The 25,892-nt window shown below is 36.5% G+C and overlaps 3 protein-coding genes and 3 non-coding genes across 7 annotated transcripts in view; all 6 read right to left on the bottom strand.

Annotated features, from left to right (window-relative positions):
• Positions 1 to 7,483, bottom strand: part of MSH4 (mutS homolog 4) — a 76,775-nt gene extending 69,292 nt beyond the window's left edge. The window contains exons 1-2 of the mRNA XM_090271684.1: positions 6,593 to 7,483; positions 1,845 to 2,024 (exon numbers count right to left, since the gene is read on the bottom strand). Of these exons, the coding sequence (XP_090127810.1) occupies positions 1,845 to 2,024; positions 6,593 to 6,827 (415 nt within the window). The 5' untranslated portion in view covers positions 6,828 to 7,483. The remainder of the gene's footprint in view (positions 1 to 1,844; positions 2,025 to 6,592) is intronic.
• Positions 7,484 to 8,613: 1,130 nt separating this feature from the next.
• RABGGTB (Rab geranylgeranyltransferase subunit beta) lies at positions 8,614 to 16,867 on the bottom strand. 2 transcript variants are annotated; one of them, XM_090269632.1, is made up of 9 exons: positions 16,253 to 16,309; positions 15,620 to 15,727; positions 14,420 to 14,617; positions 13,765 to 13,870; positions 12,884 to 12,936; positions 12,687 to 12,797; positions 11,988 to 12,113; positions 9,303 to 9,452; positions 8,614 to 8,933 (listed from the first exon to the last, which is right to left on the bottom strand). In XM_090269632.1, the coding sequence occupies exons 1-9, from the start codon at positions 16,262 to 16,264 to the stop codon at positions 8,793 to 8,795; spliced, it is 1,005 nt and encodes a 334-aa protein (XP_090125758.1). In that variant the 5' UTR covers positions 16,265 to 16,309; the 3' UTR covers positions 8,614 to 8,792. The 2 variants fall into 2 exon arrangements, with proteins under 2 accessions (XP_090125758.1, XP_090125757.1); XM_090269631.1 differs by lacking the exons at positions 8,614 to 8,933; positions 16,253 to 16,309 and adding an exon at positions 16,803 to 16,867 and having other exon boundaries at positions 9,252 to 9,452.
• LOC150015122 (small nucleolar RNA SNORD45) lies at positions 14,233 to 14,304 on the bottom strand. The gene has a single exon (XR_016510294.1). It is a non-coding gene; the product is annotated as a small nucleolar RNA SNORD45 (small nucleolar RNA).
• LOC150015121 (small nucleolar RNA SNORD45) lies at positions 15,394 to 15,475 on the bottom strand. The gene has a single exon (XR_016510295.1). It is a non-coding gene; the product is annotated as a small nucleolar RNA SNORD45 (small nucleolar RNA).
• Positions 15,812 to 15,890, bottom strand: LOC150015120 (small nucleolar RNA SNORD45). Its single transcript, XR_016510296.1, has one exon. It is a non-coding gene; the product is annotated as a small nucleolar RNA SNORD45 (small nucleolar RNA).
• A 7,233-nt stretch (positions 16,868 to 24,100) lies between the features above and the next one.
• The window catches only part of ACADM (acyl-CoA dehydrogenase medium chain), a 34,238-nt gene continuing 32,446 nt past the window's right edge, over positions 24,101 to 25,892 (bottom strand). The window contains exon 12 of the mRNA XM_090269630.1: positions 24,101 to 25,049. Coding sequence (XP_090125756.1) covers positions 24,978 to 25,049 — 72 coding nt within the window. The 3' untranslated portion in view covers positions 24,101 to 24,977. The remainder of the gene's footprint in view (positions 25,050 to 25,892) is intronic.

Raw genomic sequence — 25,892 nt, 5'->3', positions numbered from 1 at the left:
AGAAAATATAGGCAAATATTTTTCTGTCCTGGGACAGAGAAAAAGCTCCTAATCAATACACACAAAGCAGTAATCATAAAAGAAAATATTGACTCTATTAAAATGAAGAATTCTGATTTCTGCTTCTGGTAATAGTAGACAAAGTTGATGAAAACAACAAATTCCTTGACAAAATATAAATATACAAACATACATGCAAAAATCATACAAAACACAAAGCTAACAAACATACAAAAAACTTCTTAAAAGCATTAAAGAGTTTCAGGAATGCCTGTGTTTATGTATGTTAGGACATATAGAAGTATACGTTTTAAAAGTACAGTTTATGGTATTACAATTACACCTTAATAAAGCAGTTAAAAAATACACCATGAAGTTACATTGATACTTTCAATTAACTTAAAAAAAAATATTGAAGAGTAGAAAGATACTGAGGAATTTCTGGGCCTATACCCCAAAAATATAAGAATCCGGAATGGTAAGTCTGGCAAAAGTAGACAATTTTTCTTTGAGGTCATTTGCCTATATAAAAGTGTGGAAGTAAAAAGAAATAGAAAAACATATAGTATATAAGCACCAACAAACGGAAAAGGAGCTGCTATAAACTTTGAGGCAAAAAGCCTTTCAAGAGATGAAGAAAACCATTTTATAACAGTAGTAAATTTTTATATTTCTACTAAAATAGCTTCAAAATATGCAAAAAAATTTACAAGAACCACAGAGAAATAGACAAGTTGACAATCATAATGGGAGATTTTAATATATCTCTATTAAAAACTCAGTAGTGATATAGACTTAACCAACACAATTTTAAAAATTACCTAGTAGAAATATGCATAACATAATTGTAAAACACACACACACACACACATATTTTTCAAGCAGATACAGAACATTTACTAAAAAATTGAGAATTTCTGCTTATCAAAGGATATCAAAGAGAAAGGAGGAAGACAAGCTACAGACCTACAGAAGCTATATACATGTAATAATCAAAAGACTCAGTATTCAGAATATATAAATAATTTCTACAAATCCAGAACAATAAGCCTAAAGAGAAATGGGCAAAGGACATAAACAGTCATTTCACAAAAAAAAAAAAAAAAAAGCTCTGACTAAAAGTACACAAAAAGATAATCAACCTCATTTATAACCAGAAAAATGCAAATTAAGATTACAGGTAGTATTTTACAATTGCTAGACTGGTAAATATTAAGAAGTATGACAATATCAAATGTGGAAAGGATGTAGAATAACAAGAATTCTCATACACGGCTAGTAAGAATGCAGTTGGTAGAACCACTCAGAAAATCAATTTGTCATTATCTTGTAAATGTACATACTTGTAACCAAGAAATTCTACTGTATGAACCTTAGAGAATGCTTACACATTAAGACCTAATTCACTCATTTTCCCCACAGTGGAGAAAGGATATTCAAGAAATAGACATCTCTATGAGAAAAAAATGAAATTGATTTCATTTTCTCAATAAAGTCTAGTAGATTTAGATAAAAGCTGAAATTTAAGTATTTTTTCAAACCAGAATCTACTTCCAGATTTAAACAAACATTATGTATAGAAAGGGCAGCTCTTTCTTTCTTGTGCTTTTTTTGGTAGAATGGTTAAAATAGTGTAGACCTGCATTTATTAACAAACTATCAGAAACTATGTAGCCTTATAAACCTTGTCTTAAATTAGATATGGATAAACTGAGGTATTTATCTTTCAATCATTCATATCAGTTTCAAAACATTTCAAATGGACTTAACTATTCTAATTTATACTTTAAAAACCTTTTAAAAGTTTCAAAGAGTCATCTAGGTCAATATTCCACTCATTTTACCTGAATATCCCATTTGTGGGGTCCAACTTTTATAACCTGATCTCTGAAGATTTCCAGACAATGGAGTTTTTAGTGTTTGAAGATAACTATTCTCTTGTGCAGAAGAGGAGCTTGTACCAAAAGTAAAATTTGATGCAAATGTGTTTTCTGCATAAGATCTTTTTTTTCCAAAGTATGAACCTAAATTCAAAAAATTAAATATCAACTCTTAAAGATTCAGAATTATGCAATTATTAATCCCTATAATTTATACCATGTTCATTTTCTATAAAATTTCATGTTAATGATTTCTTAAAATATAACAAATTATGACAAATGACATTATTGATAAATAATCTTGTACAAAAACATAAGGAAAAGTGCTTGTTTATATGGCTTTTGCTTTTATAAGTACACTGAGATTACTCTTGCTAAAATTGTAAATTACCTCCTAATCTTCAAATACACCAGATATATTTACTTATGAGAAGCTTTTCCTCTGTTGACTTCTGCATTGAAATTCTCTCCTCCCACATAAATGTATAAAATATTAGATTCACTCGAATTCAGTGGCTTATTTATGTACTTATACTGTTGGACTGTTGGTATAAGATATTACCTATTTTACAGGGTTGTCATAAAACTTAAAAGAATGTACAAAAACAGCCTAGCATAGTGTCTTTTAAAAAAATAATGGAGCTCTTTTTTCATGTTCCCTTTTATATCTATGACAACTCTCTATCTTGATTCTCCTTAAAACACTTTTTAGTTTCCTTTGCCAGGTCCTTTATCCCCTGTGTGCCTCTTAACTGTTGGTTTCCCAGGGTTCCATACTTTTTCACCACCTCTCACAAATCAACATTACACATTTTCTCTAGGCATCTCATCTATTTTTTTGTTTCTATTAATATCTATGTCCTACCAACTCTTAAGCCTTCATATACAGCCCTAACTCTTCAACAGTGTATACCATAGGTTGGCAAACTTTTTAATAATGGGCCAGATGGTAAATATATTAAGCTCTGTGGGCCATTGGATCTGTCACTATTACTCAACTCTTGACACTATAGCGGGAAAGCAGCCATACACAATGTAACTGAATAAGCATGGCTGTATTTCAATTGAACTTTATCTGTAGACACTAAAATCTGAATTTCATGTAATTTTCACACATCACAAAATATTATTCTTCTTTTACTTTTTCAATCCTTTAAAAATGTAAAAACCATTCTTATGTCTATACCTGCATTATTCAATATAGTAGCCATTTAAAACATGTGACTATTTACATTAAATCAGAAATAAATAATATTAAAAACTTAGTTCCTTAGTCACACTAGCCACATTTCAAATGCTCTCAAGCCACATTTGGCTAGTGGCTACCATATCGGCATAGATATGGAATATTTCTATCATCACAGAAATTTCTATCAGACATTGTGGGTCTAGACCCCTATATCTAACTATCTTTTGGATATAAGCCTTTAGATATCTTTATCAAATTTTTAAATGTCCATAAGTGAAGTCAGTACTTTCCCTCAAAATTTATTCTTTCTTTATTACCAGTTGTGGTCAATTGTGCCATCTTGTACCCTGTCACCCAAATCATAAACTTAGTAGTCATTCTTAATTCTCCTTTCCTCAATCCTAACAACCAATCCACGACCAAGTCTTATAATTCTTTTAAGTATCTAACATTTTTCTCCACCTCCACTCCTATTAGCCCATTTCAAGCCCCTATCTTCTTCAGAACTTTTACAAGTCTCCTAACTGTTCTCCTTGCCTCCAGTATTCTGCCACTCTAGTAGTCTTCATGTCTCTGAAAAAGAAATTTCACCACGTCTCTCATTCTTATAATTCCTCAGTTTCTCCCCATACTCACCATATGATAAAATCTAACTCCTTTGTGTGGGTCCCAGCCAGAGTTGGATGACATATTCAAACTAGAATAATTTTAGGAGTTTGATAAAGGGAATATTTACAAAGGTGTGGAGAGGGTACAGAAGTGTGAAAATCCAGAACAAAATGTGCTCCATTACCATCTCCAGGCTTAAAGGAACAAGGAAAGGAGTAGTTACCAGAATCTGGAGACAGAGAGAGCTGTGTCTTGTTCTCAGTTTACTTTTAGACTCTTAGCTCATTCTTGAAACTTACCACTTTCCTTGACCTCTATTTTGCTGTACCTTCTTTATCTTCCTCCCTCTGGCCTCAAATATACTGGTAATTTATAAATCTGTACCTCTCCCAAGTTTCTCTTCTTAGCCTGAGATCCATATATTGTTATCTTAATATATTTAGATAGCCCAGAGGTTCTTCACAGTCAACATGTCCATAAAGAATTCATCATATTCCCTCTAAAAGTTAGTTCTCCAACAAAATTCCTTTATTTTTTTTTCTTCAGGAAACAGTACTACCATTTATCCACTAACCAAAGCCAGGGACCTATTGTTGGAATGGCAGACAAAATCCATTTGCCTCCCTGACTAACTTGCTACAAGTACACCAAGTTTATATCAGATCACCCTACTGCTCTAGCCAAACAAAATTATTTGTAGTTCTACAAACATGGCATGCTATATCATACTTCTGTGACTTTGGACAAGGTTTTTTTCTTAAGAATGTTTAGTTTCTCTTCTCTCCTCTTTAGCTAACATTCTTTGTCCTAGTTATACTTCAATACCAGTTCAAGTTGCACTCATTCTGTAAAATTTTTCTTTTGTTCCCCCACCTTTCTTATAAAGACCTCAAAAATCTGTGAATACCTCAAGTATAGTTCTTTAAATTTTTATTTATTGATGTTTAAGTCTGTCTTCCCTACTGAAGTAGAAGTTCCTAGGGAACACAAAATATTATTGTCCTCAGCTCCTAACATAACCATTTCACCTACGAGGGTCTTGAATTCTTCTATAAATGGGGACAAAACAAACAAACAAATACTGTGCAAAATCATTGTTAGGATCAGAAATACCACATGCCTAGTATGGAGCTGAAACAGAGTAGGTGCTCACTAATTAGTGCATGTTATTATTACTGTTGAAAATATGTGTGACAAAGCATTTCATGAAGAGGGGGATTATACTAACAAAGCGAACATACATGTTGCCTTGTAAAAACTCCAAGTAGCCCAGTTTTCTTAGAAAACAGAGTAAACATTAAGAACTGATGGAAAACAAGGTTGTAAAGGCCAAAAACATACCCCAAATGGCCTTAGTTATCCTGCTAAAGAGTTTGATCTTCTACCTGAAAACAGCCACTGATTTAAGTGGCAAGATATACGATAAATTTTTCATTTTCCATATGACTCCGGTGACACTAAAGTTGGGAAAAGGAATACTTAGGTGTTTGATACAATAATTCAGACATAAAAATATGAGGGCCTACAATGACAGAGATAGAAAGGGACAGAGTTATTTGAATGATAAAGAGATAAGACTATATTTGAATGTTGTGAGGGAACACTTAAATTTTTGAAGTCTTCTAAATTTAAGATTTAAGCAACCCAATGATTGAGATAAGTAGATGAATTCAATTAATCATATAGTGTGTCTGAGGTGTTCACAGGTTCCTCACTAGAAACTCCAGAAGAAAGTCTGAAATTGGAATTTGTAGTAAAGGTGACATCAGTGCTGTGGTGATAATCACACCCAGGTTGAGGTGGCCTAGAAAAAAACTAAGGACAGAACAATAATTAGGAAACAAAGCTGAGCACAGTTCTCTGGAAGGTAGGAGAAAATTGGGAGAGTAGAGTCAAGGAAACAGAATTAAGAGAATTAATGAGAAGACTGATGAAGAATATTAAAAACAGTGGAAAGGTCACTTGGGATGAACTGAAAAGCGACCATTGGATTTGACATGTTACCTTACCATTAATTTGCAATAGTATGTAAAAAAAAAGTGATGGTTTTGCCATGGAGTGATCGAATATAAAATAAATGAGTTGAATTCTTCTTGAGGAATGTACATCTTAAAACCTTAAACATACCATTAATTTGAGTTTGATAAAATGTTAAGTTTAATCTACTTTCATAATATCCTAGAAGGCTTGGGGACTTAAGTACACAACTCCTATTACCAAACTGTACAAATTCTATCATTTAGTCACACAGTTGACCATTGAACAGGTATTTGAACTATGTAGGACCTTATATATTTTTTCAATCAATACTATCAATATATTTTCTCTTCCTTATGATTTCTTAGCTTTTATTCTTTTTTATTTATTGCATAACACACCAGTGTGTGTTACTTAATTACAGATATTCTTAATAACATTTTCTTTTCTCTAGCTTACTGCATAGTAAGAATACAGTATATAATACATATAAACATACAAAATACATGTTAATTGATTATATTATCAGTGGTAAGGCTTCCAGTCGACAGCAGACTATTAGTAGTTTTTGGGGTGTCAAAAGTTATTCATGGATTTTCGATTGGGTGGGGTTGGTGACCCTAACACCGCCCCACACACTGTTCAATGACCAATAGTACTATTTGGGAGGCAGGGTGATACAGGAAGGAGGGACATTATACCAGATATTTCAGCCTTCATCAGAACTCAGCCATCCATCACAGCCTTGTAAAAACACCAATTTGTAGAGTCCAGCCTTTTAATCACTCAGACTATCAAATTCCTGGAGCACCCGGTTGTCATCCTCCAGCCAAACCACAACCGCAATCTCTCTGTGCTAACCGCCCACCCTGGCTCCCTGAACCTCCAGAAGCTGCAGGCCTGAACCCCGTGGGGAATCCACCCTACCACTGCTTGCCTCGAGCTGGCAGGGTTCTGGGTGCAAGCCGAGGTACGCTGCTGCTGCTGCTCCGATCGCCTGCGGCCCCAGACGTGCTGGCTGGGGTGGCGGCCCAGGCCACAGCTGAAGGGCAGCTCTGAGGTGTCTCCTGGAGTCCGAAATTGTAGCGGGGCCCTTGTGACCGAGCCTCTACGGATGACGGGGAAGCTGCCGGGCCGGAAGGTGAGGTGGATGAGACCTCGGGCCTCAGCATCCTCACAAACCTCAGGCACCAGTATGAGATTTCTGAACAGGCCCTTAGCCCTCAGACAGAAAGCAAGGCGGGAAAAGGAGGAAGAACGACGCGCAGACACACGCAGGCACAGAGCGCAGGCGCGGAGCCGCAGGGCGCAGGCGCACAGCCGCATAGGCCTCCGGCTTTCAACACCCGCACATCTTCCCCAGTCCATACCTGACGTACTCCCAGTTGTTCTCAATCCTATCACCACAGCGGGATTTGGTTATGACCTTTATCGGAGGTACAGGATTCCTCAACCTGCAGTTTATCACCTAAACAGAACTCCTCATGGCCTACAAATGGCCATCAATTTGGTGGCCTCATTCACCCTATATCCCTTAACCCAAGGTTTAACATAACTTTCCTCACGTACTCCCAAATATACTAGCTTCTTTTTAATGCTTACACTTGATGGTACAACCCATCTAACATTAGCCTTCTGGCTAAATACATGGAAGAGCCAGCCATTAACATCTTACAGCTAAGCATCCACAAGGTCATTATCACTGCAAGATTGCCCTTCAACCAGTAAGGAGATGGTTCTGTACATAGTATTGTAGGAACCAGGCAAGCAATGGATCTCTCTTGGGACAGTTTTAAAAAGATCCCAATCTCTCAATTTCTACTATTGAGGTTTCAAAAAAGATCCCAATCTCTCAATTTCTACTACTGAGGTTTCACACCGGTAATCTAGTTAGGAGCTGACTTCACAATTTCAGGCTCTAGCTTCTCAATATTTATCTTTGGGAAATTATGTATCTGTTCAGTTTTCTTGAACTTGAATAGTACCAACTTCATAAAGATACAATTGAAAAAACTCTGTATACCATTAGAAGACATCTGTTTAAAAGATTACTGAACCCATAAAATTATCAATAATAAATCAGGTATTCACAGAGTAGTTCACCCACATGTAATGACTGCATTCCTCGAAATTCCCTTCAAATACTTCCTAAGATGCCATTTTAATAAATGTTCCATTCATGATCTCCAAGTTTTCAGACTGAAATTTAGCCAAAACGCTTCAAATTTGTTAACTGTCAAAATGCTCCTGGACATTGCAATAATCTGATCAATGTAAACACCTATATTCAAGGTGTCAAAAATTAACATTAACCAATGTGTGTTCTGTGAAAAATCAATATTCAAGTGCAGAATTACTCTTGACTATTATTACCAAATATTGCAAACATGTTTTAGAGAAATTTCAACCTTCACCTCTAGAAAATTGTTCACAGAAACTTAATCTTCACTAAAAATGCAAAACTCAGAACAGTTGCACTTTTAGTCTTTCTGAAAACAAATACAAAATTTGCAGACACACCCTGACCAGTGTGTCCCTTCCCCTCTGAAAATAAATGAAATCTTTAAAATATTATTGCAGCATCTATCTTGGGAAGGGGAGAAAAAGCCAACAATCCCTTGGTAATAAGTAGCTGGCATTCTACCGTAAAAAAAAATAAATAAAAATTATAAGTGTACTCCAAATTGCAATCATATTCTAAGATGGTGAACTATCATTTACCTAAATTACTGTGACCACCTCAGAGTAACCATAGCCCTTGAAGTAACTCCCAGATTTTAAGAGCCATTTATTTATTTTTGTGCAACTTTTAATTCGTATGTGGTGATTATCAATTTTATCAATTAACAATTTCATTGAAATAGACCAATTTACATGAATTATGATGTAGCATATGAAGGGAACACATGAACTAGAGTTCTTAAATTACAGATTACTATTAGGAAAATTTAAATGCACTGAAGCAGAAACAAGGTAATCTTTATTTTACAATATATATAATTATACAATTTATTAAAATTAACACAATTCATATACAAAATATTAACATAGAAGTCATTTTTAAGTTTGATAAGCACTTCAAATACAGAAATATTAGGATGACAAAATTATACCAAGCAACATTTATATCAGTAATTCTAGCTCACTAGTTCAGGCTGAACATTCACCCTCTGAAGTACTTCTTCAGGCATGCAAAAAACAGGACTGACAGGTTTAATTTGTTCTTCTCCCAAAAGTGACAATCCAGCAATTCCAAATAAAGTATGAAAAGGATCTACCTATTAAAAAAAAAAAGACAATTTAGTGTTACAAAATGGAAACCTAAAACCCTGCTTCTGAACGATAATATTGGAGCTCACTTTATTTCCTTTACTTGAATGTATGATTCAAGTTTTCTTAATAAATATAGCTTCAAATTGTGATGCTAGCCATACACTATTTTGGCAACATGATGAGAAATTTCTGAAAACTTGTTTTTTGTTTTTATTCTTCATAGTCTCTAAAATTACCCAAAACAGTGCTCTGCTTTCAAAGCAACACTTGGAAATACTATCCATTTCTAAGTCTGGAAAGCATGGTATTAGAACTGTGCAATGCAAAACACTGAAACCCTAACTCTTACATGAACATATCAGAAATATACTTGCCATGTCTCCTGGCCTGTCTGCAAATCCTCCCGTTTCTTCATCTTGACATGCTAAGATGAAACTACGCAGTTTCTCTCTATCAATCCAATGAAGCCTTCCAATTATCTTTAGGGAAGCCAACACCCACCATGAATAGCATACATCTGGCAACTAGGAGAAAAAAGCCACAAAATTGTCACAATTTTTTGTTCTCTAGTCCACACATGGTAGGTGTGGAGAAATCCAGGGACAGACTGACATGCAGTGTTTGAAATGCTGAAATTCATAAACACAATTGCTTTAGAATTAAAGATCATCACTGGGAAAGATCAAACACTCCAATCCACAGAAAGTTATGCTGTGTTTCAGTACTTCACAACAAACGTCCATCTACCTTTATTTCATCTGCAATGAATGAATGCCTAACTCAGTCCCTTATCCAAGAAGCTGGTAGTAAGGCTCATAAAATCTATGTGATATATGTTGCATTTCCCCAGTTAGAACATTTTCAACAACTGCTGTTCAGGTAGCTACACACCTGCTTAAAAATCACCTACACACAGCCTGGCTCCTCGAAACATGGCCAAGTTTAAGAAATGCGTAAGATCCCACCTAAGATTGAATTAAGAATCTTCATTTCAACAAATCCTTGGGTGATTCATAGGCACATTAAAAGTTGCCCTACACTGTAAAAGCTGGTTCCTGTCAATTGCTACTCCCACCCATTTTCTGGTGGTTGAAAGTTGCCCAGACCTGACCCATGCAGCTCAGGGGGCTGGGCATCGTCCTACAAAGTGAAAGGCCCCCGGTTCAGTTCCTGGTCAGGCCTCATGCCCAGGGTTGAAGGCCAGGTCCCTGGCTGGGGGCATGTGAGAGGCCAACTCTCCCTCTCTTTCTCCCTCCCTTCTCCTCTCTGAAAATAAATAAAATCCAAAAAAAGAAAAGAAAGAAAACTGCTCAAGTTTTCCATAGGACCTTAACTAGAAAACACCTGTGGTTCTTTTCCTGCCCCCACCCCCCGCCCCCACCCTACCTTGTTTGGAAGTATTAACCAAGCAAAATCAAACAATGATGAAAGAACCACCAGGCGCTATCAAATTTTTTACTTTGGTCAGGGCCCAGCAAGTTACAGCTCAAGTTAAATCTAGACAACCAAAGAATAGTTTTTACACATGTAGTTTTAAGAAAGCTTTTTGTCAGGAAAGTCCTATGAAGTACAAGTGTGTCCATAATTTTATTGCAAAATAGCCATGCCTATATAGTTCTTATTGTCCATGGCAGCCATTTTCAACCTTTTTCATTCCGTGGCTCACAAAACCTAATTACTAAAATTCTGTGGCACACGAAAAAATGTATTTTTTGCTGATCTAACAATCTCACATAGGACAAATATTGTTGTGTTGGCATTTTTTTATTTGACAATCTAAGAGAAAATAGGTCAGTCCCCCTAACTAGTCAGGCACTGCATGTTTATGTTTTTGCAGTACATCAGTTGAAAACTGCTGATCTACGGCAGTGGGCAGTGCTTGCTTCTCAGGGAAATTTAGCTGCAATAAGACTGTACGTCCTACAAAGCTGAAAATATTTACTATCTGGCCCTTATAGACCCAATTCAGAGTATAATGTATAAGAAAGAACTAAACAAAACTGTTTAGAGCATAATGTGTGAGAGCTACACAAACTGTTATGAAAAATTACTTCCTTTCTTCCAAATCCAAGTCAAAATTAGAGGTTTGCTTCAAGAAAAAAAAAAAGAAAAATTGTGGATGAAAAGTTTTAACCATTTTTTAAATCCTCACCCAAGGACATGCTTACTGATTTTAGAGAGAAACATCAATTGTTTGCCTACTATACACACCCCCATAGGAGTTCAAACCTACAACCCTTTGGTGCACAGGATGCTGCTTCAACTGAGCCATTGGCCAGGGCAACATTTTTTTTTTAATCTCTTTGATTTGACAAATCCACTGTCCCTTCACGCCCCTAAGTCAACACGGAGATTTCTATACTAGATGAATGTGTTCACTTAACAGGTCTGGCATAATTTGATATTCCTCCAGAAATAAAAGGGGATGGGGAAGCCCCTTTAAGAGTTCAAATTATGTGTGAATACAAACATATTTTAACACTAAGAATATCTGCCATTTTTTTGTATTCTCCTTTAGATAACTAAAGAGTCTACACCTCAGTCAGTATAGGAAGGAACAAAAGAGATTTGTAAGAGCATCAGAAGGCACCATACACATCTTTCCTTCAAAAGTGTTTCCTTTTTTCAAGGTTTATCACTCCACCTGTATTATTATTTTTTAATTAAATTTACTGGGGTAATCTTGGCTAGTAAGATTATATAGGCTTCAAGCGTACATATTTATGACACATGATCTATATATTGCATTGTGTGCCCACCACCCATAGTCAAACCACCTTCCATCACCATATATTTGACCCGTTATTAACCCCCAAACTCCCTTCCCTCTGGTAACCAGCATATTGTCTTGTAAATGAACACCAAGTTTAATAAGGATTTCAACCCCAGCTGTTTTACTTTCACCAAGGGCCTATTTTTTGGAGGTACAACAGAAAACTTTTAACAAAAGATAAAAAGCTAATTATCAATTTATGAGAGCAATATTGTAAACAGTAAGATAAAGCAGTACTCACTAAAGATTAAAGAGCTATGAAAACAGTTATCTTATGAAACAATACCTTCTCTGGCCTTCCATTCAGTCCACCTGAAGGTAGCTGTCGTTCACAAAGCCACCAACCGAGCAAATCAGAATTCACTTGATGCAACTGATTAGTAATAGCCAGAAATCCTGTGCAACAATAGATCTAAAATTACAGACATAAAGTATATGTGTATAATAATTTTCAATGGTAAAAACTACCCAATTAAAACTCCACTTTATGTCTTAAAAACTTACTGACAATTGAACAGTTAGAACTGCAAACATGGAAATATTACAAAATTATCTGGGGGGAAAAAAAAAGCATACTATCACCAGGGTCCAATTTTGCACTGAAATATTGTCAAAACTTCTCCATGGCTAAAAACGTATTTTATGTCACAACTATTTACATATATACAATGCTCTCTGCTATAAGCAAATAGTTGTGTTCAGGACAGATAGGAACAAAATGTTTTCAATTGCTTAGTTAGAAACTAATAGAAAATCAAAGTGTATTTTTGGTTATTATAAGCCTACTTATGTTTGACTGGGAAAGTGTTTCACCAACCGGTTAATGTATACAAAGCAAACTATTGTAAAAAAATGCCTTCCTTAATCAGCAAGTAAGCAACTATTTAACATTTCACATTATATTATTTAGTTAAATTAACTGTATTCATATTTAACAGACACTAAAATAGCAATTAACGTATTTTAATCTGTATTAGTGAATTACCTGCCCAGCATGGGACTCAGAACCTGGCCGACAACCAAATCCACCATCAAAGTTCATGCATGATAAAACAAACTCAATTGCCTTTTCCACATTAATAGCATCCAGCTTCCCCTATAAACAGAAAATATATATATTCCTATTACATTCCAGAGTAACTGTGGACATTAATTAATTTCAATACAATTGTCATAACTTACCAATAGAGCCAAAGTTGCCACCGCACAAAAAGAAAATCTTGTATCAATTTCTCCTAAAAATAAAAGATCAAACCAAAGCTTAAATGTTACTAGAGGCTGCTGATCATAATATATACAAGTTACTCTGTACAACTACCACAGTTAAATTCAAGCTTAGAATTTACTTTTAGGTCACCAGTAGGAAAGCTAAATCTAAAGTGAAATCACTGTACCTCTAAGGAAACTAAGAACTAGAAAAATGCTTTCTCAAGAATACATCAAATTATCATTAGTTGCTCACACAGTGCCCAGAAAGGTAATTTTCAGAGCCAAAAGGACTAGTCAATTTCTAATAATAAACTTACCCTATTATATAAAAGTAGATTTTCACATCCCATGAAGCAGCTGGTCTCTCCAGCCTGCACTGTATTCAGCCCTAAAGTAGAAATTATCTAAATACATTTATCAAGTAAAATACTATTATTCCCTCCCTCCACTCAAATATTCAGTAAGTTTGTAAAGTTTTTGAACGTTTTTCTCTTGCCAGTAAGCATTAAAACAAACAAACAAACAAACCAAAAAAAAAAAACTTTACAAAGCCACCAAATATTGGGGGGAAAAATTCACCTACCTTCTCTTCTAGACTGGCCCCCTCTGTTCCAGTGCTCCTGTATGCTGATAAACTAGCACAGTGCATGCTGGAACTCCCAGCAGACTATTAACTCCAATTAGACCAGCTGCTTAGTGGGACCTGAAGAGATGAAAAGCTTGAATCTTTCAAAAATTAGCAAAGCTTCCAATTAAGTGTACTTAAAAATATGCAGCAAAGCTTATTGCTAAAAATAAACACCAAAATATTTTCATATTGGTATTTTGGATAGCAAGGATTAAACTGACATTACCCCAAGTATCTCCAGCAAAAGAACCATCTTCTTTCTGTAGACTCTGAACATATTCCACAACTTTATGTACATCAATAGCATTAATACTATCATACAGAGTAAGAATCTATAAAAAAAAAAAAAAAAATTAAATACATCTTCAATCCTGGTAAAGTCTGTTCTAATGTTCTTCCTCAACTACCTTTAAGTATCAAACAAGCAAGTCCTTTTGTCTAAGCACATTGTGAACTTTTCTCAAACATGTAAACTATCTTCTATGCCATAGAAATAAAGGTATTATCAACAAACCCAAACTTTTTAAAGCATTTTTCTACATATAAATTAATTTAAAATTTTAAGACTCTTAAAAATAGCCTAACTTATATAGACTTTACTCTTTATTTGTGGACCTTCTATTATCAAAATTAGAACTTTTTAACTGCACCTAGTGATTTTCAATATTTACATATACATAACATTTTACCATACAAGGTCTCAGCATAATTTTAGAATTTACATCAACTTTGAATTCAGCTAATACATGCCATCACATCATTGACCTTGTAGAATAAAGACTTCATTTGCAAAACTTAGGCTACGTTTTTCATACTCATTTTCCTCACCCACAGGTAAGAGGAGACACTACCACAATTGCTGAATTTTAATTAGCATTTACCTGGACAGCACTAAGAGTGTACAAAAGGTGAGGATCATGTCCGATACTAGCACTTATTCCACCACACTCGTGTTGACAGGACTTAATAAATGTCAGAATTTCTTCTCTATTCATGCGATGTAATTGTCCCATGAGATCCATTACAGTGAGACCCCAGTAGATGCCACTCATTCTCAAATACTCAGACATACAGTATTCCTGAAATACACAATTACTTTACTGTATCAGTCTGAACTGATGCTGGGTTAGAAACTGAACACAAACACAATCCTATCAGTTATGAGTTTAAATCTGTAGCTCTCAAATTTGGGGTATAGGAAGCCCACTACCTATAAAGCATATGATAAAACTCACTTGTGACTAACTATACAAATAGCACTTTAATCTTTCCCAGGAGCCAAGCAGAAGTGCAAGTCATAAAATGACCTAAGTTCCGGGAGAACACTTCTTTCATAGTATCTACATCAGATTTATTAGAAATCCATTCTTTTAACATATGGACTCTGCAAACATATGTATTACCTATTGGTAAATGATATAAAATGCTTGAAAACCAAAATGGTCACAGCATGCAAAAGGTAAAACTGGTAACAATGGCTATCAAGGAGATACAAAAACTGCTATGAAGATTATTCCAGAGGCTGTAAATCATGTGGGTCAGCTTAGGGGTTTGCTGTGATCCCAAAGTCAGGGTTTAAAGAAATCAGCAGGTGAACAATAGAGAAAGGCAAGAATAGTCAAGCCCTAATCCTTTAGTCATGGTGGAAGGGGAATAGACAATGCCCTAACGACTCAGTAATTAGTTATGGGAACCTATCACTTAATAATTTATCAATACTAGGTGTTTCCCAAGATAGTAAACAACCCAGCTGTTTGGATACTACAGGGAAATATTACTTTCAGTTGAGTTGTTTCCTACTTTTTTCAACGAAAATGAAAACTATATGTTGTTCAAAAGGCAAGATGAGTTTTTCAAGGTCTCAGCGTAATTCTAGAGCTAGTGTTATTACACATCAGCCGTAAATTCAGATAATACATGCCAATACATCATTGACCTTGAAAGTATTACCTCAATTACCAACACAGAAATCTATTCCATACCTCAAATCTCTTATAATCTGGGCAGGATGGGAGTCTACTTTGTTAAGGCCTTTAAGTAATAGTCTGACTTCTCTGAAATAAACTTAGAATCATACATACATAATCATCTTTCTTTGAGCCATAGGATGCAATATAATCTGCATGCTTCTCCAACAACAGGGTGTCAGGTGCGTCTGACTTGATAACAACATCCTTCTGTGGTGTGCCCTTTCAAAATAAAAGTGGTGATTTCATAAATGGTTATCTTTTAAAGTTTGACCCCAGAGCCCTTATAATGATTCAGGTATTTTTCAGGTCTCAGAGTAATTCTAGAGCTAAAGTAGTCATAATCAACTTTAAATTCAGAATACATGCCAGCTCATCATAGACCCAAAAAATACCTTTATCTGTTGTTTATCTTTCCCTGAGTCAAGTAAACACAAGAGAATGTCAAAGCTTAGCAATTCAAGACAACTTATGGTTTACACGTGGCAAAAAGCAAGCGGAAGCACTAAAAATTCACTCGGGTTTCAAAGCGCTTCCTTCTAACTCCAAGTTATTCCATTGATCAAGCGAGTCCCTTTAGCCTTAGCCTCTCCAAGCTTTAGTTTCTGCATTTGGAACAAGCCCCCAGGTGATGAGGAGGCTGCTCTAATTCTCCACATTGACCTTCATCTTCGTGATTGAGACTGCGTTGTATTTACTGTAGGGAAGCCATGACGATTACAAAAACGAAATAAGTAGTAAATATACTTTAGATCCCATTTAAAATGTACCACCACGCCAGTCACGATTCTAAAGATTGAGCCATAAGAAATATACGTATGTAGCACTGGCTGGTGTGGCTCAGTGGACTGCGCGCCGGCCTGCGGACCTGAAGGTTCAATTCCGGATCAGGCCACACGCGAGAGAAACCGATCTGTCTCTCTCCTTCTTTCTCCCTTTCCCCTCTCTAAAAAGCAAATAAAATATATACGTGTGTATATGGAAAGTAAAAAGTACCGCCTATCTGCCTGGTTTTGAGGGATTAAGAAATCGGGCCTTTGAATCCTGAGGCCCTCCCGAGAGCGAGAAGCCTGGATACAATTAAAAGCTGCAACCGCGCCCGCCAGGTCTGCAGAAAGCGCTGATTAATACTTCAGCGTCTCTGAACCCTTAAGAAACCTTCCAAGGCCGTGCCTTTACCCAGCCATTCTCCAATACTTAGTAAACCACGCTACGATCGCGGAGCTGCTCAAGATTACCCTGTTTGGCCTCCTCCCCAAACCATTTGGAGAGGAGCGCAAATCACTACCACACTCACCATGTCTGAAAGCGAAAAGAGAACTTCATCCGTTCCTGGGTGTATTTAGGCGGCACGCGCCTGCGCAGAACCACCTGTCAGGTCCCCTCCGAGGCCGCACATAGTTGACCTAACTCCCGCCTGTTCCATTGCTGCCCTAGGACCTCACCAACTGCTTATAGCTGTCTTCGCTGCCTGTAATCAAAGTTTCACGCGCCCGTTTTCTCGTCTCGTAATCACTTCGGTTAGTCTAAAACAGTTTTAAGTAATATATAAGTATCTTGATTACTTTTAAGAAATTATTTTTACTTAGGGGTCTTTGTACTCTGAAGATCTGACATGGTTGGTAATTAGAATTCTTGAACGTAGTAAGTGTTAAATAAATGTTTTTTGAGGGACTTACGGAATGTTCATATTCCGCTTTTATTTGCCTTGTCCATTCTCGGTAGGCTTCCTCCTCCTTCCTCACCCCACACTTCTTCAGGAAGTGCTAATAGCTGACGTTTTGGAAATAACTTTAGAAAACAGAAACATCCCTGTTTCTTTTAAAAGCTTTTCAGAGATTTCAGACTTGCTAGGTGGACTATTACAGCTATTTTCATTTGTGCTTTCTTAGGCCTTTCATACTTAGGCATTTTTGAGTACCCATTAGAAAAAATAGGGGTACCAGTTTTACAGGGACTTTCTTGGCAAGCCAAGAACCTTAGTAAATTTTAGAAAAGCTGAGGAAAGAAATTCACCCAAATTCTTAGGTACTGCTGGAGAAATCTGGTGAAGAGGTTTTTGGACTTGGTTCCCTAGCCTTTCAATAGCAAATGATGGAGTCTTTAAATGTCCAGTTTGAGTATCTTTATGTAAACTTTCAGACACATTAATCCTGTTTCTGGATTTGAAAGTTAATACAAGAAGGCCTACATGGTTAATTAACACTCTTGCTGGATCTAGGTCAATAGTCAGGCCAAACCTGCTTTTTTGTAGTCAAAAATAATCTTGGCAGATTATTTATGATCATAAGGAAGAGACTATCAAGAAATACTGTCAAAGACTTGGAAATGAATAAAAGAAATTACTGAGTAGCCTTTTATTTTATAAAAACATTTTATTTTTAGAGAGAGGGGAAAGGAGGGAGGAAGAGGGAGAGAAACAGCAACCAGGCTCATACCCAGGCATGTTCCCTGACCAGGAATTGAACTGGCAACCTTTTGGTTTGTGGGGCAATGCCCAGACCACTGAACATACCAGTCAGAGCCTGAGTAACCTTTTAGTGAAGTTCTAGGTATTGTCTAATGGATGCTCTGGGTATCTTCTGAAGGGGTATGTACAGTATCTGTGATTGTTTTACTATTGGCTAGGCTGTTATACAACTCTGTAAAGTTAGAAGTTAAATTGTAGAAAATTGAGAGTAATGCAAATAAACCATGAACTACAACTGATTTCTGCTCTGTTGGGCCTATAGGTTATAAGGCAGTCTTATATCTGTTAGCAAATTCTTTTAAATATTTCTGTGTCTGCTTTCAAATTCTCCCTTCTACCAATTTTAACATCTTATTATTACCCTCATCCACTGAGTTCAATGAAATGTTTAGCATGTGTTTAAACAACAACAAAAGCACTATTGCCTGGTAGATGAGTGGATACAAAAGATACATTTACACAATGGAATACTATTTGGTCACAAAAAGGAAGGAAATCTTACCTTTTGTAACAGCATGGATGCAACTGGAGAGCATTATGCTAAGTAAAATAAGCCAATTAGAGAAAGACAAGTACCATATGATTTCACTCGTAAGTGGAATCTAATAAAGAAAATAAACCAATAAAATAGAGACAGAGTCATAGATAGCAGGCTTACAGCTATCTATGAGGGGAGGTTTTGGGGGACTGGAGAGCATGAGCAAAAAAAAAAAAACCTCATGGACACGGACAACAGTGTGATTATTGCCAGGTGTGGAGGGGAGGAGAGGAGGGGGAAGTGGAGGAGGGACATAAGGGATATGGGTAATGTATTCATATTAATGTATGTCAGTCTAGGGGCCGTATAAACAGCCATTTCTTTTCTTTCTTTTTTTTTAATTCAGAGGACTTTTGGAATAATCTCTTCTATTATGCAAATTGTGACTCTTGTAGATTCCTTAAACATCCATTAAAATTGCCATATACTTACCAAATCTTTTAAAAAACAATGCCTGTTCCAGGAACCGTCAATTCACAAATGTATGCAACTGATGATCATGTTCATAGTTTATGACTCTACCTACCCTTCTGGCTGTAATAGCGCTAGATAGTCAGCTTATAAGTGGTGGGAAATCTAACATATAAACATTAGATCTTATTCTATCATGAGAGCAAAGAAAGCTAGGCTACAGAAGAAGAGAGAATGAAAGATGACAGCGAGAAATAGAGCTGCAAGGCAGAAAAATAGTTATTTCATGGATTGCTAGACTATTTGGGTTCTAGTCCCTTTCTAAAACTGACTCCATACCTGCCCTTCAGATTCATGAGGCACTTCAAGGTACAGATGACCCCTTGAACAACCCAGGTTAAAACAGCACTGGTCCACTTATATGTGGATTTTTTAAAATATATTTTATTGATTGCGCTTCTACAGTTATCCCAATTTTTCCCCCTTTGCCCACCCCTACTCAATATACCCCATTCCCTCCAGCAATCTCCCTGCTTAGTTCATGTCCACAAGTCACACATATAAGTTCTTTAGTTCTTTGGCTTCTCCACTTTCCTATGCTATTCTTAACATTCCCCTATTTTGTACCTACCAATTATGCTTCTTAATCCCTGCACCTTTTCCCCGTTTTCCCCCTTTCTCCTCCCAGCTGATCTCCATGTCTATGATCCTATTCTTGTTCTGGTGGTTTGCTTTGTTTGTTTTAGATTAAATTGTTGATAGTTGTTTGTTGGCATTTTATTTTTTAATATTTTATTTATTTATTTTTAGAGAGAGGGGAAGGGAGGGAGAAAGAGAAGGACAGAAACATCAATGTTTGGCTGCCTCTCCGTTGCCCCCGACTGGGGACCCGGTCTGCAACCCAGGCCTGTGCCCTGACTGGGAATTGGTTTGCAGGCCGTAGCTCAATCCACTGAGCCACACCAGCCAGGGCTGTTGCCATTCTGATGTTCATAGTTTTGATGTTCTTCTTTCTCTTAAATAAGGTCAACATTTCATGTAATAATGGCTTGGAGCTGATGAACTCCTTTAGCTTTACCTTGTCTGGGAAGCACTTTATCTGCCCTTCCATTCTAAATGATAGCTTTGCTGGATAGAGTCATCTAGGTTGTAGGTCCTTGGTTTTCATCACTTTAAATACTTCTTGCCAGTCCCTTCTTGCCTACAAAATTTCTTTTGAGAAATCAACTAATAGTCTTATGGGCACTCCTTTGTAGGTAATTCTCTGCTCTTCTCTCGCTGTTTTTAAGAATCTCTCCTTATCTTTAATCTCTGGCATTTTAATTATAAAATGCCTTCATGTGGTCCTGTTTGGATCCAACTTTTTGGGACTCTCTGTGTTTCTTGGACATATATTTCTATTTCCTTTGCCAAATTAGGGGATTTTCTTCATTATTTTTTCAAGTAAGTTTTCAATTTCTTGCTCATCCTCACCTCCTTCTGGCATCCATATGATTTGGATGTTGGCACTTTTGGAGATATTCCAGAGTCTTCACACACTATCCTCATTTTTTTGAATTCTTTTCTTCTATTCTGGTAGAGTTCTATTTTTTCATTATGTTCCAAATTATTCATTTGAATCCCATCTTCCTTCCCTTCACTGTTAGTTGCCTGTGTAATTTTCTTTATTTAGTGTAACCTTCATTTCTTCCTTTATGTTGTTGTTGTACTCAATGACTTCTCTGAGCATTCTGATAACCGGTGTTTTGAACTCTACATCTGATAGGTTGGCTATCTCAGTTTTGTTTAGTGCTTTTTCCAGGGTTTTGCTCTGTTCTTTCATTTGGGCCAAATTTCTTTGTCTCCTCAATTTGGCAGCCTCCCTGTGGTTGTTTCTGTGCATTAGATAGAGCTGCTTTGACTCCCTGTCTTAGCGTACCTGTTAAGTTGTATGGGGCAGAGCCTAGGTATTTGCCAGGGCATGGCAACCTGCTTTGCCGCTTTGTGGCTGTGTCAGGCAGAAAGGCTCAGGGAGGGGACAGTGCTGCTCTTTGGCTTCTGGAGGTTTGCCAGGCACTCACCCTGTTTCCAGTCACTTTACCCACTTCTTGTATGCAATTGGTGGTGAATCCCAAAGTGGGTGGATTTGAGTACATTCTGTGTCCATGAAGGCCCTTTAAACGGACTCCCCTTAAAAACTCACAGTTTCTTTCACCACCCCAACCCCCAATGATTTTCACAGCTAGAAGTTATGGGGATTTATCTTCCTAGCACTGGAACCCTGGGCTGTGTGGTCTGGCCTGTGGCTGGGATTGCTTGCTCCCAAGGTACCCCTCCCAGTTTTTATCCACTATACATGAATGTGGGACTTCCTGTTCTGCTGCTGCTACCTTTCTGCACCACACTGCAACTCCTCACCTCTCCACTCTATGACTCCAAATCTCAACTCCCTCCTACCCATCTGAATTAATGTGGCCTCCTAAATCCTTGGTTGTCAGATTTCCACACAGTTCGATTTTCTGGCATTCCTGGGTGTTACTCGTCTTGAGGTTACAGTAGTTGTAATTTTCTTGTGGTTGTGCGAGGAGGCAAAGCGTGTCTACCTACACCTCTACCTTGACTGGAAGTCTATATGTGCGTTCTTTTTTTCAATAAATACATATAGTACTGTAAATGTATTTTCTCTTCCTTATGACTTAATAAATTTTCTTTCTTCTGGCTTACTCTGTTCTAAGAATACAATATATAACATATATGATATACAAAATATGTGTTAACAGACTGTTTTTTGTTCTCAGTAAGCCTTCTGATCAACAGTAGGCTATTAGTAATTAAATTTGGGGGGAGTCTATAAAGTTATTAGTGATTTTCAAATGCATAGGAATAGAGGGGGGTGGTTCACTAGCCCTAACCTTTAAGTTGTTCAATGGTCAACTGACAAATATATTCACTTTTTAACTTAAAGTAGTTTAAGTTCATTTCTGTTATGTGTGATCAAAGTTTTAATTGGTAGTTATGGACAACAGTTGCTTAATACTTATTAGCAAGGGTACTTCAATAATTAGTCTCATCATATGACCTTGGAATACATTTTTATCTAAAAGTTTTACATTTAGAATTGGTAGGTAAATTTTTAACTTGCGGTTTATAAATTCAAATCTGCACTTGGAATGTATATCTTTTATTTAACTTCTAATTTCTATGCAATGCTCAATTTAGGATATTAGGTCTCTAAATCTCCTTATCTATCTCTAGCTGTGCCATTAAAATACAACTTCATAATTGAGCATAAAGTCATTTAAATATCTTTTGTAAAAGATTCGGTTTTTATTTTCATAATTTAATGTGGTATAGGATATGTATTTGGCCTTTATCCCCAGTCCCTAGCTCTAAGTTCCTAAAGAACTTGGAATTTTTTGATGTTTGTTATTAATAATAGGCCCCTTTCAAAAGATCACACGAGTTTATGCAAATGAGGTGACTTAGGGTGGAGATCTTAGGAGCTGGCTACCAGAAAGACTAAGGGGTAGTGTAGTAGACTGAATTATCTTCCCCCACCCCCACCCTCCAAATTCACATCTTGAAGCCCTAACTTTTCCCCATGTGACTGCGTTTGGAGATAGGGCTTTCAGAGAGGCAATTAAGGTTAAATGAGGTCCTAAGAGTAAGGCCCTAATCTAATAGGACTGTCTCTTCATCATAACAAGAGGAAGTCACCAGAGCTCCCTCTCCCCATGCATGAGCACAGACAAGAGGCCATGTGAGAACACAATGAGTCTATAAGCCAGGAGGAGAGGCCACACCAGAAACCAACCCAGATGGCACCTTGATCTTGGACTTCCAGATTCTAGAATTGTGAGAAAATACACTTTTATTGTTTAAGCTACCTAGTCTGTGGCATTTGTTAAAGCAGAACTACATGACTCATACAGGTGGAACTTTCAGCTCCATCCTTGACCTTTAAATTTTTTTGATTTTTAGAGATATGAGAAGGGAGGGAGAAAGAGAGGGAGAGCAACATTGATCAGCTGTCTCTGGTACACACCCTGACCAGGGACCAAACTGCAACATGTGCCGACCTGGGACAGAACCAGCTTTGTGGGGCCATGCCCAACCAACTGAGCTACACCAGTCAGGGCCTCTATAAAAACTCTTGAACAGCAAGTTTCACGGGCTTCCAGGTTGGTGAATACATTGAAGTAGTGGGAGGGTGGTGCATTGGGAGAAGGTATGAAAGCTCTGTGTCTCCTCTCACACATGGCCCTATGCATCTCTCCCATTTGGCTGTTCCTTAGTAGTATCCTTTATAATAAATTAGTAAATGTAAGTGAAGTGTTTTCCTGAGTTCTGTGAGTCACTCACACAAATTATAAAACCTGAGGATGGGGTCCCAGATATACTTTAATTTATAGCAAAACTGGACAGAAGCGTGGGTAACCTGGGGAACCAGGACTTGTAACTGATGTCTACACTGAGGGTAGTCTTGTGACATTAAGCCCTTAAACCTGTGGAAGCTAAGATGAATATTCAGAATTACTGTCAGAATAGGATTGAACTGTACAGCTGGTGTCAGAATTAGAAAATTGGAAGTAATGTTAGAAACACCATTAAGTATAATGTATTTTTATCAATATTTCATTTACAAAAAATTACAATGAAATTAGAATTAAAAAGAAATTAATTTCACAAATGTTGCTGTTATTTTTTTTTTTTTTTTTACTTTATTTATTTTTAGAGGGAGCGGAAAGGAGGGAAAGAGGGAGAGAAACATCTATTGGTTGCCTCTGATATATGCCCTGACTGGGGACCAAACCTGCAACCCAGGCATGTGCCCTCATCTGATTAGAACCAGCAAGACAATGCCCAACCAACTAAGCCACACCAGTCAGGACTACAAATGTTGGTTCTTACATTATTTTATATTGGTATTTTCTGAGGTATCTCATAATATAATCTTATGAAAAATGGGCAAGTAACTTTATATAGTTCAAAACCTAAACATGACTTTTTTCCCATCATAGTATATAAACTAGATATCCAGTATTACATAAAGTAATAAAACTTCCTGGAAAGAATACAGATACACAAATAAGTATCAAACACTTATTTAAGTTTCTTTTCAGAATGTATGCAGATGAAATGAGATTGTGTACAACAGACCAAAGGCTACCCAGAGACCAATAAAGTCATATAAAAATAATATAAGGCAAATTTTATTGATTGATTTTAATAAGGTAAGTTCAGAATTAAATAGATTTTCAAGTAACTTCTGGTTGTTGTATAATGGGAGAACATAAACATCAAGTTTTTGACTATTACTATACAAACTGAAAACAAATCCTTTCCAAATTGTAGCAAAAGGAATTACTCTAATACAGTATCATTAAGTCTACAAAGTCACTGGCAAGTTATCTGATGGCATCCACACCCTACAATATTTTCTCAATGTAAATTTTAAAACATCCTAAATACTTTTATAAACCCATTTTCTGTCATTAGGAAAATATTGAAATTCCAAAGAATTTCTGTTACTTTAATTTTAAGAGGTCAAAAATAACAAAACAAATACATTTTTCAAGGCTAATATAATTCAAGTACAGTGGTACTGAGGACAACACATAATTTTAGTGAAACCAAATCTATTTGAGGAAAGGCAAGTCATAAAGTGAAACAAAGGTAAAATTACTATTAGAATCAGTTGCATAGGTTTAGTTAAAACCACTTATTTTAAGATTTGCACTGGGAAAAATCTTGAAGCCCTTTTGTTTTTTTGTACTTTAAACAGTGTATTATGCTCTATTAATCATGTTTCTATAGTGATCTTTTTTCCCAAGAAATTTTTTTGAAAGAGAATTTTTATTAATGAGGAAGAGAGGGAGGAAGGGTTGGAGGGAGGCAGAGAGGGGAAGAGAAGGAAAGGGAGAAAGGGGGAGAGGGAGAGAAAGAGAGAAAGAGAGGGATACACCGATAGTCCCGTATGCACCACAATCAGGGATCAAACCCATGACCTTTGGTGTACTGGACAAAGTTCCAACCAACTGAGCCACACCACCCAGGGCTCTATAGGGATCCTGTTAATTTTTAAATCTGCCGATGTGTTCACGGGCTATAATAAGCCTTTGAATTTGTGCTGTACCTTCATAAATCTGTAAGAAAAAAAAAAAAAAAATACATGTCGGTTAATATCTTCAGTACACAAATACTTTAATTTATTAATATTTTGGAAAGTAGCATAAGATCTATTGCAATACCCAGCTGATCAAACCATATATAGTATAGTGATTCCAAAATAGGACTTTGTGAAACTCATGAAAATATTTAATTCTGTAATGATTATTTTAAATCATTATAAAAAGTGATTTACCATAACTTTGGAGGAGTCTTAAAAAATCAAATATTAACACTTCAAAAAGTTTAGGAAATCTAAAGTTTGATATCACTAATATATTTCTCCAATTTTTCTTAACTGCTTTTAGCTAGTTGTCTCCTTTAGTCATTTTCTATTCCTACTCTTAAATCTGATTTTTTCTCTTGCTGCCTACGGAACAGAGTTGTTAAAGACAGTGATGCTGTGAAGATCTGGTTTTGTTTACTACCTAGTAGCCAACCCTCATTTCCAATTTGAACTTTTAATCCTAGCAACTTGTTAGTTCATCTTTGCAGATGGCAGAGAAAAGTTAAATGGTTGATAACAGTAATAATTATAATAATTATAGGCTGCAGAAGAGGGATAGTACCATCAGATAAACCTGTACCTTTGGATACAGTACAGATTCTGGTCCTCACTTTTTTCATGTCTAAATTGAGAGGCTGCACTATGTCTACATTTCCTCCTCACTCTAGCATTCTAAGATTCTCCTACTACAATGTCCTCAACCTCTGGGCAAAGGACGGGTACCAGTCCAGGCCTGTTAGGAACCAGGCTGCACAGCAGGAAGTGAGCTTGAATATCACGTGCTTGAATCATTCCAAAACCATCCCCCACACTC

The sequence above is a fragment of the Furipterus horrens genome, unplaced genomic scaffold, assembly GCF_987537825.1.
Source record: "Furipterus horrens unplaced genomic scaffold, mFurHor1.1.pri manual_scaffold_3, whole genome shotgun sequence".
Classification (NCBI taxonomy): domain Eukaryota; kingdom Metazoa; phylum Chordata; class Mammalia; order Chiroptera; family Furipteridae; genus Furipterus; species Furipterus horrens.
The sequence above is the reverse complement of the archived record's forward strand: the minus strand, read 5'-3'. Positions and strand labels throughout refer to the sequence as shown.

Excerpts from the sequence above, each read along its gene's own strand:
- RABGGTB (XM_090269632.1), bottom strand. Across the intron at positions 14,618-15,619 it reads GCTCAAAGAAAGATGATTAT|GAATACTGTATGTCTGAGTA; the intron begins GTATGTATGATT and ends TGTGTATTTCAG. Across the intron at positions 8,934-9,302 it reads CAGACAGGCCAGGAGACATG|GTAGATCCTTTTCATACTTT; the intron begins GCAAGTATATTT and ends TTTTTTTAATAG.